Raw genomic sequence first — 14744 nt, forward strand, 5'->3', positions numbered from 1 at the left:
ACACAAGCCCGTTTGGATATACTGTAACTACTCTTGCGGCACCTCCAGCGTTCACGATCTCTGAGCATGATCGCCAAGAGGCTTATGTGAACGAGCTTGCAATGGGTGAGCTACTTGAGGCGATAACAGGCTCCCAAAGGAGTCCATACAAAGCAAGGCCATAATCTGCCCAAAAGGACCACTTACCTAGCATTCTGAGAGGCACATTAGCTGCACTTCGGCACATGACAGGAGGTGGTGGCTTCTAACCCACTGCGGTACAGCAGTATTATGCCGACGGATAAATTTCCTTTGGACTCATGTGATTTACCATCTAGACGCCCCCCAGAACGATCCGGTCTGTCTATCTCCCCCTCGGTACAAGGCCAAAGATGATGGAAGTGCTTCCCCACAGAACCTACTACTTGTGGTTTACCGAGCTGATCACGTAGGATCGTGACTTTATCCCGGCACAGGCGAATACATATGGTCAATCATTAGTCTGCCCTAAAGACTACCTTGCCTCTTATATTTGCACCAGGGTAGTTCATTCCAACGGCTGATGTTGACCAGGACAGTTGACCCTAATTATGGCTACAAATATTGTGGTAGTCACGGATGCCAGCACTCTAGCTTCAGAGATAGAGGACCAAATCGGAGCATACAGTGATATTGCTGGCTCAAGGTGAGCCAGCTTAACTCCATTGTCAAAAGCATCACCTCTTACAGTCGTTCATAGATCAGATGTCGATGCACCAATCGTGGATGGTATCTGGGATCTTTTTGACAGAAAAGCACCAACCGAACCGTACACAGCAGAATGGGACGAAATTAAATATGTCATAAAGGGTAAACTTATTCCAATTCGGTCTTTCCTTACTTCTCATGTCGTTGACTGACAGGGTCATTGTTTGACAGGCACTGGCGTAATCACGGATACCGTCACAAACCAATCCTACGAGTTGGAGCCCGGAAGCCTCCTTTGGATTCCAAAAGGCTCACAAGCCTCGTTCACAGAGTCGAAAGACCTTTCTACCGTTTATGTTGAACGGAGACATGGCGAAGGAAACTTCCAAACGGGCAGCGGGGTCAAAGCATCCTGCAACTTGCGCAGCAAACTCGCTACATTAACCGACGACTTCGTTGCAGAGAATCCTACATCTCTAGCCGCCCATGAACGAGCTCAGGAGACCCTAGCTGGCGGAAACACGCGCTCAGTCCTTCATGGCGACCCGTTTCCGCTTTACATGGAGGGCGGACAGGGTCCTTATCTATACTCTGTCGACAAAAGAGAGTATCTGGACTTTGTATCAGATTATTCAGCAGCTTTCTACGGACACTCGAACCCCGTCATTGCTGAGGCCATCAGCAGTGCCCTGTCTACTGGCTTCAGCCTGGGTAGTGTCACTCGTAAAGAGTGTCGTCTTGGCGAGCGCATCAAGGAAAGATTTCCGAGTATGGAGAGAATTAGGTTCTGCAACTCTGGCACTGAAGCCAACACCTGCGCATTAGCTACAGCCATGGCATTCACCAGCAGAACAAAGGTTAGTGTAGAGTCTGCAGAGAGCTATCCCCTAAAGCCATGTGAAACTAACTTATTTTCTCCCTAGATACGCGTGTTTGATAATGAATACCACGGCGGAACCCTAAGTTTTGGTTCAAGGGACAACAAATTGAACTTACCTTACGACTTCATTTTTGGTACCTACAACATTATCGAGGCCAACCGGAAGCATATATCATCAGAGTTAGCAGCTATTATCGTCGAACCGATACTTTCAGCAGGTGGTCAAATTCCTGCTACTTGGGAGTTTCTCTCGTTTCTGCGCAAAGCAGCAGACGTAATCGGTGCAGTTTTGATATTAGATGAGGTTGTGACATCTCGTCTACACATCAATGGACTTCAAGGCTTCCACAAAATAATGCCTGACATGACAACTCTTGGAAAATACATTGGGGGAGGCCTGCCATTTGGAGCTTTTGGAGGGCGGTCCGACATCATGGCTCTCTTTGAGCCAAGCAGTCAGAAACTGAGCCATTCTGGAACATTCAATAACAATATCTTCACTGTGTCAGCTGCTCTAGCTGCAATCGATCTGGTCACGGAGGGCGAAATTAATCGTGTCAACAAACTGGGAGACACTATTCGAAACAGGATCTCAGAGATGTGTGCAGCGCGTCACTTTTCTGACCTTCAAATTACTGGCTTCGGAAGCACCATAGGACTGCACTTTCTTCGTGCGGACAGGGACTTGTTGAAGAAATGTTTCTTCTTTCACATGTTACAGCTTGGGATTTATATCGGCCGCAGAGGTTTCCTTTTCCTGAATATGTGCCACACGGGGGATCATGTTCAGCGGTTCCTGGCAGCGTCTCAGAAGTTCGTAGAGGAGTTTAAATAGAACAGTTTTTTTTTACAGTATTACAATCATGGGCAAATTAAAACATCGCTTGGCAACTGTACATGCATTTTGCTGCTGGGCTCACAGGGGATCTCAAAGGGATCTATCCTCGTGATCATGACTTTTAAAATAGAAGCTTGGGCGATATTGGAAATAGAGGAAGGCATATTTATTATCGACAAACCACCATATTTCGTTATTAATCAGTTCTACAATTTCACTGACTCTATTTAAATACTTCCAGTTTCTTGAAAATCCATCCGAAATTTCATGTTAACTATGCTATATCCTCCATGATCTCGAGGTCTATGGGGTCTTTGAGTCGTGAGGTCAAATCGAAATAAGGAGCAGGAACACGGGGATCAATTGGTTCGCCAAGAAATATCTCACAAAAGGCCTTGCAACTCAGAAATATACACGCCATTCCTGAGTTATCTTTATTAGCATACCAATCTTTTGAGCCAACTTCTCACTAGACTCTGGACTCACCATGTCCGTGATATCCACCAGCCAGATACTGGCCTGGCTTGCCTGGGGACTGATTTGGTATGAATCTCTGATGCACACTTCACTTTAACTCAAGCAATGATAATCCAGAGCCGACAAGAAAATTCTTCAGGGGCTGGTTTATTCCATCGTTCCTTTTTCTCCCATGGGCTCTCACAACGGCAGAGTTTTGTTCATCGATGCCTGTCAATGGTGCCAACTACTGGTGGACGGCTGCACTGGCACCTCCATCGATATCCCGTCCCCTATCTTTCATCGCAGGCATGGCCAACATCATGAGTGCCCTCACCAGTATTGCCAGCTTTGCTTGGGCGTCGTCCAGCTCCATCTGCACCGTCATCGGTCTCTTGACTGGCTGGGTACCCACCAACCCTATTATCTTTGCAGTCGCCATAGCTACCTGCGCTGCATGGTTTTTCACGGCATCTATTAGGATGGATAAAGCCAGCCTTATTTTTATATCCTCGGGTACGCTTCCAAATTTGTGTCCTTTTAATTCATGCATTATCAGTTTGATTGACTTATCGTAACAGCAACCCTTGTTCTCGTCTTCTCGGCCTGCTTTGTCATTGGACTTCCCGTTGCTCAAAAGACCCAAGGTATTCCTTTTACTTCCGCCGCTACCGTCTTTGGAGATTACACCAACTACAGTGACTGGGACAAACCTGTCGCTGTTCCGTTCACCTTCTTTTGTGCCGCATGGGTCATTACTGGCTGGAACGCACCATCAGCCGTGGCAGAGAAGACTCACAATGCACGAATCGCTGCACCTCGCGCCATCATCAACACGTATTATTTACAAGCAGGTATGAGTATGCTATTCTGCATCCTGCTAGCTTTCTGCATCACGGACATGGAAGCAGCGGCCTCTGATCCTACGTAAGTCTCTCAATCCACTGATGAACTGGTGCCATGTCCTGTCTAGCAGCACGAGACGTCACCCATACATGCAAGCACTAACCGATTCCTTTTAGCGGCTACGCTGTCTTTACTCTCCTAATTGATCGCTGGGGTCTCAAGGTTGCCGGGGCTTTCCTGCTCATCATCTTCTTAAACACCTCTATCGGTGGCGCGGCGGTCTTGGTCATGATGTCGTGTCAGACAGCTGCCTTTGCACGGGATGGGGGGATGCTCTTCAACGACAAACTCTCATATGTCTCTCCCCGGAGCAACATGCCAATCTACACAACAATGTTCCTCACGATTGGCGGCATGCTTATGTTATGCCTGGGATTTTCTCCTATTGCCTCCGAGAGTATCTACTCCCTTGCTGTCATTGCAATCATAGTATTGTACGCATTGCCCATGATATTCAGAGTCTTCGGCAATGGACGCTGGGTTCTGGGCCCATGGAACATGGGCAGGCTTAGCAAGCCTGTTCATGTCTTGGGTTTCTTGACGGTCGTCTATATGATGATAATTGAATGCTTCCCCCCCGAGGCAAAGTGGACTGGAGCGACCCTGAACTATAATTGGGCCGTGTTCTTGGGTGCCGTGTTGCTTTCTACCATCCTTTGGTTTTCTCATGGCTCCCGTTCCTACCAGGGGGTTAACCAAGAAATGCTGAGGGCTTGGAGAGAGCGAGAGCATGACCGTGGGTTGAACCAGGAAGGTTCTAGATTATCGCCCAGCGAGACATACATTGGGGGAGTGAAGCCTTAGGTGTTTTCAAGCTGAAGGAGTGGATATTTCATTTTCTGTCTGTTTACTTTACTGTCTGATCCAATGCTACATATCTAGCTTCCAATTTGAAGCAATGTCCTTTATTTACTACTTCCGTGGTTTTTTCAATCAAGTACCAGCTACAAAATGTCCTTCACAACAGGCCAAAGAAAGGCAATATAGGGATGCTGAACCTAGGCAATGACTCTTCAGTGACTTCATCTGCTTAAGTGCCGTGCATTCTGTGCACAGCGAATTCGTCATTTCCACGAGACATATACATGTTTCTTGTCAGCTTATTTACTGCTTATAGAGCTACTACTCATTCAACTATTGGATATCTCCGGGATAGGGTAGCGCCTCCTTCATACCCAGTAGGGCTTATGTGAATGGTTAAATGATGGCAGCGCCGTTCCGAAACGATATCCATATCTCAAGTTTAATTATAACTTAAATCTCTAAGTGGTAGTGCTAATAAAAAAGCAAAACGAGGACAAAAACCATTCATACCCTCCCAACATATTCTAGCCACTCCTTCAGTCTTACTAAGGGTAACTCCATGGCTGACCATTCATGAATAGGACGTCTTAATAGTTGTGCAGAGTCAGGAGAATATTGGCATATGAACGACTTTTCAAGTTATATAAAAACAATGCTCCAGCAATATGTCCCCTATACAGAAGAATCCGATCTGTGGTCAGGGAGTCTAATTGTATTGGTGGCTTTAGGCATCTGTATAATTCTTCGGCATCACTGAATATTCCGACCCGAGCGTGATATACTGGTGCCTTGTTGGGTTCCTAGGAATCTGGTAGCCTAGAACAATGGTTTCAGGCAATACACGGTTCAGCTACAAGACATTTTAAGTTGGAATTCAACTGGATAAGTCAAGTAACAGGAAACGTCCATCAGGAAAGACTCAATGCTTTGGTAGCTGCTCTAGGGGCGGCAAGTAAACTTAAGACCTCTATATTGAAAGACAAAAAGATTTAGGTAAATTTAGTATAGATCTAGTTGACCTTAGATTAGTTGTTTTTGGCACCTTGTCTTGAGGTCAGAAGTTTTCTTACTCCCTGAGAGGCAAGGAAGAATATCGAGATATAGTTACATCGAAATACAAGCACGGACAATACGTGTTTTTAGTTTAATCTTCTCCCCCACTCTTCAATTCGAATCGACATGTCGCAATTCTGTAGCACAAAGCTACGAGGTAGTAGTTGTAAGTGATAGAGATGCTCTGAATGAAAGCCAATACGCTGCAGCTGTTCGATAGCAACTCTCTATACCTGTCACTGACTGGATCTAATGCCAACAAACCATTCCCGGGTGAGCAGATCCCACCTGAATGCCCCTTGCAAGCGCAGTTCTCCCACTGTCAAGGGTCCCCAGGCTTCCCTGTCAATTGGCGGTGAGAGGCACCTCGGGTACGCGCTGGCACTGCCAAAATCCGCCTGTTGCACATGTACCTCCTGATAGCTCCGGCGCGCCTAGCATGTTTGTTGACGACCCCGCCACCAATTGGATGTCCCACTGCACCCACAGATTGGAACCTCCAAACACCCCCAAAAACCATCACCACCTCAGGCCCCTTCTTTCCCATCCCCCTTCAAGCGCTGCGCGCGTACTATTTCTCTCCCCATCTTTTTCTCCCCCGACCTCAACCTCTCGTCGTAGCTTCTTTAGCTTCATCCAGACAAAATGAAGGGCGAGGTATGTTGACAATTATGCTGCAGCCCGTCTCCCCGCTGCAGTGCATTGCTTCGCTCTGCTCGAGATACCTTTTGCGTGTTCCACTTGGTGTCCGGAGCTGGGCAGCTGGGGCGACCCCTTACTATCCGTTGAAACTGCCATCCGACCTCGCGATGCTGATTCTTTGCTATCCAGATTCTTCACCTCCACCTGGGCCAGGCTGGTACCCAGCTCGGTAACTCTGCTTGGGAGCTGTACGTTGTCTCCCTTGATCGTCAAATAACGCCACCGTCACGAACCTGAAGCTGACTGGCCTCTGAATAGCTACCTTCTCGAGCACGGTCTCGGCCCCGATGGCCGTCCCGACCCCAATGCTCCCGATATTGGTGACCCTGGTTCTTTCGAGACTTTCTTCACTGAGACCAGCAGCGGCAAGCATGTTCCTCGATCTCTCTTCGTCGATCTCGACCCCTCTCCTATTGACGAGATCCGAACTGGCGAATACCGTAACCTTTTCCACCCCGAGTTGTTGATCAGCGGCAAGGAGGATGCCGCCAACAACTATGCTCGTGGTCACTACACCATTGGCAAGGAGATGGTTGACAATGTCATTGACCGCATTCGTCGCGTCGCCGGTGAGCTTTTTCGATCCCCGTGTACTTGCACTCAGCGCTAACCGCACATTCCAGACAACTGCCAGTCTCTTCAGGGTTTCCTGATCTTCCACTCCTTCGGTGGTGGTACCGGCTCTGGTTTCGGTGCTCTTCTCCTCGAGCGTCTCTCCACCGAGTACGGCAAGAAGTCCAAGCTCGAGTTCGCTGTCTACCCTGCGCCCCGAACCTCGACTGCCGTCGTTGAGCCTTACAACGCTGTTCTCTCTACTCACAGCACCATTGAGAACTCTGACTGTACTTTCCTCGTCGATAATGAGGCTGTTTACGACATCTGCCGTCGCAACCTCGATATTCCTCGCCCCTCGTACGAGCACCTAAACCGCCTCATCGCCCAGGTTGTCAGCTCCATTACCTCTTCTCTCCGATTTGATGGTGCCCTCAACGTCGATCTCAACGAGTTCCAGACCAACTTGGTTCCCTACCCCCGAATTCACTACCCTCTCATCAGCTACGCCCCTGTCATCTCCTCTGCCAAGAGTGAGCACGAGAGCTTCAAGGTCCAGGAGCTTACCTTCCAGTGTAAGTCATACTCATGATATAGGCGCATTCTTTAAGATACTGACTCCCCCTCAGGCTTCGAGCCCAACAACCAGATGGTCGTCTGCGATCCCCGAAACGGCAAGTACATGGCTGTCGCTCTTCTGTACCGTGGTGATGTCGTTCCCCGCGACTGCAACGCCGCTATCGCTGCCCTCAAGGCCAAGGCCTCATTCAACTTGGTTGAGTGGTGCCCCACTGGTTTCAAGCTCGGCATCAACTACCAGAAGCCCATGGCTGTCCCCGCCGCTCCTGAGGCTGGTGGTCTTGCCCCCGTCAAGCGATCCGTCTCTATGCTTTCCAACACCACCGCCATCGCTGAGGCCTGGTCCCGACTCGACTACAAGTTCGACCTTATGCACAGCAAGCGTGCTTTCGTCCACTGGTACGTTGGTGAGGGTATGGAGGAAGGTGAGTTCACCGAGGCCCGAGAGGATCTTGCAGCTTTGGAGAAGGATTACGAGGAGGTTGCTGCCGACTCCTTCGAGCCTGAAGAGGAGCTCGAGTACTAGACGATTGCACAAGGCGAGTTTATGTAATCTCTTTCGACTTCTTTGACGACATGTTTTAAGCGATGGCTCGGACAGGGCTCACGCCCGCGAAGCAATGTACAGAAAAGAGTTATGGAGGAAGTTGTTTAAGATTCCCGACGTTTTTGAGGTGGCACACATAGGGGGTTAAAGATGTGTTGGTCACCAAGCGCCAGAGTTTGGCTCAGGGTACCCCGTTAGTACATGGTCTTGTATGTTGTGCCAGGTCCTGACAGACGAGACTATCCCTCGACGCAAGCTTGGTGCCTTTGTTAGCAGGCACGTAAAATTGATGATATATCCAGTTTCATTAAAATATTTTTGCCCATTGCCTCACATTATGTCGTTGATATTGGGACCGCTATCACACCAATGTACTGGGTTAGCTCCAACGAGGTTGTCGTGATGTAACCATGATTTGTAGTATGGCCCCGTCCAAGAATTCTGAGTCCTTATGTAAAAGCCACCAAAGTATGTAAGCATTGATCAAATGAGCAAGGATCAGTGTTTTATATACTGGTAAACTCTGTACAACTCTATGAACTTTTCATTATGATCCCGATAAGTATACAAGTACCTTCGTTTCTCATCTAAGCGGCTAGAACTGGCCAGGGCAACCAAGGCCGAAAAATCACTCGCAAACTTTCCGGGGCGTGGGGCCCTCTTTTTTAACACCACCATCCTCGTCCTCTCTCTCTATCTCACGTATGGAAAAAGCACACATCCCATTTATCAACCACTAGCGATATAAGTGCTATCCACCATAAACGCTCAGCTCTTCTTCTTCCACTCGGCAGCTCTCCTTGCGCCTCGGTTTTGGGGCCTGCCAGACTTGCCCTTACCCTTGCCCTTCTTGCCAAGTTTGAGATCCTTGGGTGTGCCGTCTTTAGCTGAAGCACGGCGGCCTTCAAAAACGAACTGTTCGGGACCCTTGATGTTGGAGGGAATGTTTTGAGCATCCTCAGAAGCACCCTGTGTTGAGGGGCGCTTCTTGTGGCGTTGCTGCACGGCGGCCGAGCGGCCGAGAAGCTTACTTGTACGTCCAGCCATGGACTGCTCCTCAGGTGTAGCCTTGTGCTTGTATTTTGTGCTTTTCGTGGCGCCATTGGGAACGAAGTTCTTGCCCCTGGCTCGCTCCTGGGCGAGAGCTGTCTTGCGAGGGTCCTTGGCCCGAGTGACTCGCAACTTACGCGGTAACATGGGAGGGAACTTCTTGCCGTCAAGGAGTAAAGCCGCTTCGACATCGTTGGCATCCTGGAAATTAATGTCAGCAGCTGGTCCCATCTAAGAGTGAGATAACCATGGACTTACATAAAATTGAACATAGGCGAAACCCTTGCCTACACGAGTCTTGGGATCTCGAACCACTCGGACGTTTTCAACCTTGCCCTGAGTGCTGAAAGTTCGCCAAAGGCCTTCTTCGACATCGGATGGGGTCTTGTTCTTCTTCTTCTCCGTAGTGTCTCCGTCCGCGTTGGTGTTCAAGACGGTCTCGTCGTCAACAAATCCGAGGTTGCCAACAAACACGCATCGGCGATGATCCGTGGGACTTGGGTGGGCAACGCTGTCGACTCTCAGGTGCCTTTCAAGGACCTGAGTACCATTGAGCTCGGTGACAGCCTTGCGAGCAGCGGCCGAGGTTGAGTATACGACATATGCATTAGCCGACTTGGTCGTCGCGTCCATCAGGCTCTTAGTAATATAAGCTGCGCGCTTAGGAAGAGAGCCGCCTGCGAACGCAACCGAACGGAAGCGCAGTGACTCGATGGTCTGCGGAGGAGTGGCATCTTTATCCAGAATGGATGATAGATGGGCCATGAGGGTCTTCTTGGCGGCCTTGGAGTTGATTGCTTCTGTGGACACGTTGGCGAGGAAGACTGTTCGCGCTGCCTTCTCAACGTCTGATGACTTGCTGTCCTTGGAGAGTGTCTCATGGACGGGAACATCACTGTCATTGCCGGCTTCCTCATCCTCCGCGACAGCCTTTTCAGTCTTATTCAGAGCGTCGTTCTTTTGTCGCTTGCCGGCGCGCTCAGCTTCCTCCTCTGCAACAATTTTGTCCAGATATTTGCCCTCCAGATCGTCGTTGTTATTCTTCCTCTTTCGTTTCCGATCCTTGTTTGACTTGTCTTCTGTCGCATCAATAATGTCGTCGAGCTCCACAGGCGCATCCTTCATGGGCTCGTCCGAAGTCTCTTCCTCTTGCCCCTGCTCGTCTTCGCTCTCCCCCTCTGGCTCCGAAGCGTCGGATTCATCGTCGTCCTCATCTGAGGGGCCATCTTCTTCGAAGCTCAGCTCCTCACTAATCTCAGAGAGGACCTCATCGTTGGCGTCTTGTTCTTCCAGCTGCACCCTTGGCTTGGGAGCTTCCCGAACCTTTTGTTCCACCAACGTCGAGTATCTTGTTTTAGTGGGAGCCTGGACAGGACCAGCCTGCGAATGATGAGCATGGATTAAGTCAAATGGCTCGATGTCGCAAACTTACACTGGACGCAAAAAGAGCGTCGAGAGTGGGGTCCACCGCCTTGGAAGAAGCTGTCAAGCCCTTTGAACTGCTTTTTGTTAGATCTTTTATCCGTAAAGATGTCAAAGATTGGCAATTTACCGTTTTGCCATTGTGCCAGATTCAGTACTGTTTGGGCTGAATTGGAAAAGTCGACTCTGATGCACTCCTTTGGACCTGCGACGGAAAAAGACCTGAGCCAGAAAAAAGTCCCAGGTTCAGTTCAGAAGGCCCACAACCAGATTGTCTGGGACATCATCATTGGTTCGATAACCTCAGCCAATGGATAAGCTCTCATGGCACCCACGCTGAGCATTTCTGCCGTCAAGGACCGCCTTTTTACACCAGGCCCGTCATTCTCTCAGCAGGGCCGCTTCGGCGCTCGCCCCAAAGCCCAGAGAGGCCCAGGGCAGCCAGCGCAAACCGGGGCCGCACCGCACCGATCCCATTCCTCACTCTACTCTCTGTTCCCCTCCACCAGCCCAACTTGTCGACTACAAGTTTCCTAGCTCTTCCTTACCTTGACTTCCTCTTTGGAATCTCTCATGCCGAACAGAGATCGAGTCAATCGGTTGTTTCAAAGCTCACATTCACCTTTTCACGCTCTCACCCTAAGATCTTGCGTCCTCGATTGTCTCGCGACCATCCCTCATCACCCGTTACCGCGGGCGCGCGACCACGACCTTGCGATCGACCAAAGCTCTCTTTCCTGCCTAACGATACGAATAAACGCAATAATTCTACCGAGTCAATATATAGACACGTAATCGCGTTCTTTTGCAGCCATGGCTGCCACTGCTTCCGCTCCTCCGCCTCTCTCCTCTCCGGCGCTTGGAGTTGCCGATCATGAGGACAGCAACATCTCCAGCCCCCTCAGTGAGGTTGACACTAAAGATGACAACGACGAGGACATCGAACACATGAACCTCGATCATGATGACGAAGACAGCGTCAGGCGCAGCCCTCGAAAGAAGCCTCCACCTGCCTCTGACTCGGACAGCGTCCTCTCTGACGCCCACTCCGACGTTCCCTCGGATGGCAACGTCACAGAAGCTGAAACTGAGCGACTATATGATACACCCAAACACCAGAGGCAACGAGACGTCGTGGTAGACCAATTTAACGAGGGTCAAGTCTACGAACACACTCCTAGCAAGCTTCGTAGGACCGCCAACCTGCACAACGACGACGAGGACGAATCTGTCATAGACGACGACGATGCTTCTACTGCCTCCCCCACAATCGGCGAAGAGTCACCAACAAAACTTGCGATCACACACAATGCAGAAGAGGAAGACGAGCACAAAAATGACGCTCAAGAGCGAAAGCGAAAGCGTTCACCCGGTGCCGATCAGTCGGAAACCGAACAGCCGCTTAGAAAACGAGCAAGTTCAGAACATGCGACTGATGCGAACACTCCCCAGCAGCCCGAAGAGACTATTCTGCAAGAAGATGTGCCCACACCTGCGCACGAAAGCACCGGCACACATACGCCTGCTGAAGACACTGATGCTTCTCCCCGGAAGAGATCTACCAACCGAGAGACTGACGTGGCAGAGCGTCTTTCACGTGCCGTAAAGAAGAACACTCGCGGATCCAAACGAAAAGCGGTGGCAGCTGTTGCTGACCTTGATCCCGACACCGACAGCGGAAGTCATGATGGCGCGCGCGACAGCGCCAGGGGAACAGACGTGGATCACCACGACGAAGCTGATGCTGATGCAGACGAAGAAGTTGACTCAGCTACTGCACATGATGAAGAGCGTAAGAACAAACTTGCTCATGATCTATGTCATCATACTTATTTAGCCACAGTGGAACGAAAACAAGCTGCTTTCAAGGATTGGACTGTTATCGAGGACATGTTTGGGGTGTTTCGTGATAGGTACGTTATATCGTGAAAGCAAACATATGGCTGCTGATGTCTTGTCCAGGCTCTACAAGGACCGACTTGAAAGACTGGAAGAAGAGGAACAGTCACTCCTTGCCAGTGAACCGACACATCCCGAGTACCTAAACATGAAACAGTGTTTAGATGACCGACTAGAACAAAAACTGCGCGAAATCAACAATGAACACGAATACCGCCTCAAGGCTCACGAAAGACGGTCTGTTGCCCAGAGAGCCCAAATATGGGGCCAGTACTACCAAGCGGTCCGCGAGAAGAGAGAAAGGACCTTAGAAGCACTTAACCAAGAGTGGTACGACATCCAGACGGCAAGGCGAAGCGCGCACAGCTTGCAGGACTGCGGCTTGCTCTACCCCAAGGATCCCGCACAACGCGTGAGAAATGCGATTGCCTACAACACCGAGGTCTCAGCTCTAGCTACGATTGCAAAGTACGAAGGATTCCCCGCTGGCCCTGAGATGACCGGGGCGACACCGTCGGAATTGGAAGATGATATAGCTGCCATTGAGGTACGTTGATAACACATAGGTCAGCTACTGGAGCACTGAGCTGACTATCGCAAGCGAGCCAAGCGATCACGACACAAGCCAGTAAGCCAACGACGCGAGGAATACTATGCTCAACCATTTGACCGCCTCGGGCCCGCTGGTGAACAGTTCCTTCGAGAGACGCCGTGGGCCAATCCAAATCATTTACTTCACAAGATGCATCCTACAGCTGCTTCAGCGGAGGCACCAGCAGACGATATGACCAGCCGTGGTGCGCCGCAAGCTTCTGGGCCTCCCGGCGCCCAAATGACGCAGTCTCCTTTACTCCCGGCACGATTGTCGGAGTCCCCAGAATTGACACGAACGTTACTTAGCCCGGCTCACCAAGTCAAACGGGTCGGTAACAGCCTTCCCGGCGTGAACCGCGGTACAAAAACAGCAACTACATAGATGCTGAGTGTATAGGATTTGTGGTTGAGCATATCCCTCGGATAGGACTTTATTGGTAAAACTATGGAGCATATTGCTTTTGTACTCGGATTTTGTGATACCCAGGGAGATGATCGGCTCAGGCCGCGGCGGATCGGGCTGTCTTTTTTATTTGGACTTGAGCGACATTAGAATATTGCATTCGTCTTCGGCAGATGGTATATATCTGTCTACTGACATCAGTCGGGGGAAGGCATCTACTTAGTAGTGTATAGTCGGTTGCTTGAGAGTCATTGTACAGAGGTCTTCATATACTTATACACAACATGCACAGAACAGCTGGCAAACATGTTGTACATGAAAGGGTGGGGAGTTTTCTAGGCGTTTTGTGTAGCAGGTCTTATGAATAGCAATGCCTGCCTTTTCCCCTCTTATACTACTTGCATGAACGTGAACATTGGAACTCCAGCGCTTAATCGTACATATGACCTGGCCACTTATGTGAACTGTCTACTTAGAAGCAGAGGGCTTTGTGGGCGCATCTGGGACCTTGACATCTTCGAAATTGTCTTGACCAACGGCGTTAAGCGTATACCAATCTAGACGATGTTAGCAAGATGATATCCATAAGAGCTTTCTCTCTCTTTGCATACAGATGCTTCCAACAACAGCCAAGAGACCAAGGCCTGTTACGGCATTCTTGACAAGATAGGGCCGTCGTGCTCGTACAAGCGCAGGGCCCTGTCGCAAGCGGCGATCGTAGTATGTTGAGTGCGGGCTGTTTCGGAGTCATGATCAGTCCACTTGAGTGAAGACTGTTGTTGAATTAACAAACCTGGTAGGCATTTTGGATTGTCGAATTTTTAATTATTATGAGAATTATCCTTGGCCAGACCGCGATGCAATTGTGGAGGGCCAATTGCTTAAATGTTGCGAGATACGGTTCTACTTCGAATGTACTTCAGTGGTAAATGTCGATGCGCCTCTGTACTGAGGTGGGAAGAATATTTGCGGCTAAACATCGGCCGGATGGAGGATGACCGTGACGTCTATTGAACTTTCTTTAGTTCCAGGTTCTTTGTGGGGCTTAATTGCAAGGGTCTGTTTCCATTTCCACGTCCTATATTCTTTGCTTTCGCGTCGCCAATTCAAAGAATCAGGTCCGAGATCTACCAACCCTCACAGTGACAACGACAACGCGGAACGAATTCCGGACGTGTATTACGACGCTACGGCACGCGCGACTTCCGATCCCCTGATGAAGCTGAGCGGTTGACGCAAAGCATGCACAGCTACAAAGCTTAGCTTAGTCGCGCGACCACGGTTCAAGAGGCGCATCGGCATCTTATCTACGACAACCACTCCATCGCGCACTCACAGACAGCTTATGTGCTGATTACCCGCCGATACCTACCACCGCGACCGAGAATCTATC

The 14744-nt window shown here is 49.8% G+C and overlaps 6 protein-coding genes across 6 annotated transcripts; 4 read left to right on the plus strand and 2 right to left on the minus strand.

Annotated features, from left to right (window-relative positions):
- Window positions 1–323: 323 nt before the first annotated feature.
- Window positions 324–2396, plus strand: BKA55DRAFT_601886 (pyridoxal phosphate-dependent transferase). Its single transcript, XM_046196556.1, has 4 exons — window positions 324–664; window positions 719–828; window positions 898–1523; window positions 1590–2396. The coding sequence occupies exons 1-4, from the start codon at window positions 570–572 to the stop codon at window positions 2379–2381; spliced, it is 1623 nt and encodes a 540-aa protein (XP_046056595.1). The 5' UTR covers window positions 324–569; the 3' UTR covers window positions 2382–2396.
- Window positions 2397–2816: 420 nt separating this feature from the next.
- BKA55DRAFT_24231 (amino acid/polyamine transporter I) lies at window positions 2817–4816 on the plus strand. Its single transcript, XM_046185316.1, has 3 exons — window positions 2817–3356; window positions 3422–3767; window positions 3863–4816. Exons 1-3 carry the CDS (start codon window positions 3068–3070, stop codon window positions 4548–4550), a joined length of 1323 nt encoding a protein of 440 aa, XP_046056596.1. The 5' UTR covers window positions 2817–3067; the 3' UTR covers window positions 4551–4816.
- Window positions 4817–6431: 1615 nt separating this feature from the next.
- Window positions 6432–7962, plus strand: BKA55DRAFT_498965 (Tubulin/FtsZ, GTPase domain-containing protein; the record flags this gene model as incomplete). Its single annotated transcript, XM_046186602.1, has 4 exons — window positions 6432–6493; window positions 6564–6874; window positions 6929–7432; window positions 7487–7962. Coding segments are annotated over 4 exons (1353 nt in total), but the record flags the coding sequence as incomplete, so codon positions are not given.
- A 789-nt stretch (window positions 7963–8751) lies between these two features.
- BKA55DRAFT_682908 (uncharacterized protein) lies at window positions 8752–10596 on the minus strand (the record flags this gene model as incomplete). The annotated part of the gene is made up of 4 exons (XM_046198426.1): window positions 8752–9234; window positions 9292–10413; window positions 10466–10532; window positions 10586–10596. 4 exons carry the CDS (start codon window positions 10594–10596, stop codon window positions 8752–8754), a joined length of 1683 nt encoding a protein of 560 aa, XP_046056598.1.
- A 672-nt stretch (window positions 10597–11268) lies between these two features.
- Window positions 11269–13330, plus strand: BKA55DRAFT_497310 (Sds3-like-domain-containing protein; the record flags this gene model as incomplete). Its single annotated transcript, XM_046186458.1, has 4 exons — window positions 11269–12247; window positions 12299–12368; window positions 12418–12901; window positions 12956–13330. 4 exons carry the CDS (start codon window positions 11269–11271, stop codon window positions 13328–13330), a joined length of 1908 nt encoding a protein of 635 aa, XP_046056599.1.
- A 489-nt stretch (window positions 13331–13819) lies between these two features.
- On the minus strand, window positions 13820–14155 carry BKA55DRAFT_682910 (uncharacterized protein; the record flags this gene model as incomplete). Its single annotated transcript, XM_046198427.1, has 3 exons — window positions 13820–13908; window positions 13963–14087; window positions 14145–14155. 3 exons carry the CDS (start codon window positions 14153–14155, stop codon window positions 13820–13822), a joined length of 225 nt encoding a protein of 74 aa, XP_046056600.1.
- Window positions 14156–14744: the final 589 nt, after the last annotated feature.

Source organism: Fusarium redolens (assembly GCF_020744475.1).
Source record: "Fusarium redolens strain MPI-CAGE-AT-0023 chromosome Unknown BKA55scaffold_1, whole genome shotgun sequence".
Taxonomy (NCBI): Eukaryota; Fungi; Ascomycota; class Sordariomycetes; order Hypocreales; family Nectriaceae; genus Fusarium; species Fusarium redolens.

Coding starts and splice junctions, on each gene's coding strand:
- BKA55DRAFT_601886 (XM_046196556.1), top strand. CDS start 570: ATGGCTACAAATATTGTGGTAGTCACGGATGCCAGCACTCTAGCTTCA. Junction 665..718: donor AGTGATATTGCTGGCTCAAG/GTGAGCCAGCTT, acceptor AGTCGTTCATAG/ATCAGATGTCGATGCACCAA. Junction 1,524..1,589: donor CATTCACCAGCAGAACAAAG/GTTAGTGTAGAG, acceptor TTTTCTCCCTAG/ATACGCGTGTTTGATAATGA.
- BKA55DRAFT_24231 (XM_046185316.1), top strand. CDS start 3,068: ATGCCTGTCAATGGTGCCAACTACTGGTGGACGGCTGCACTGGCACCT. Junction 3,357..3,421: donor CCTTATTTTTATATCCTCGG/GTACGCTTCCAA, acceptor TTATCGTAACAG/CAACCCTTGTTCTCGTCTTC. Junction 3,768..3,862: donor GCAGCGGCCTCTGATCCTAC/GTAAGTCTCTCA, acceptor GATTCCTTTTAG/CGGCTACGCTGTCTTTACTC.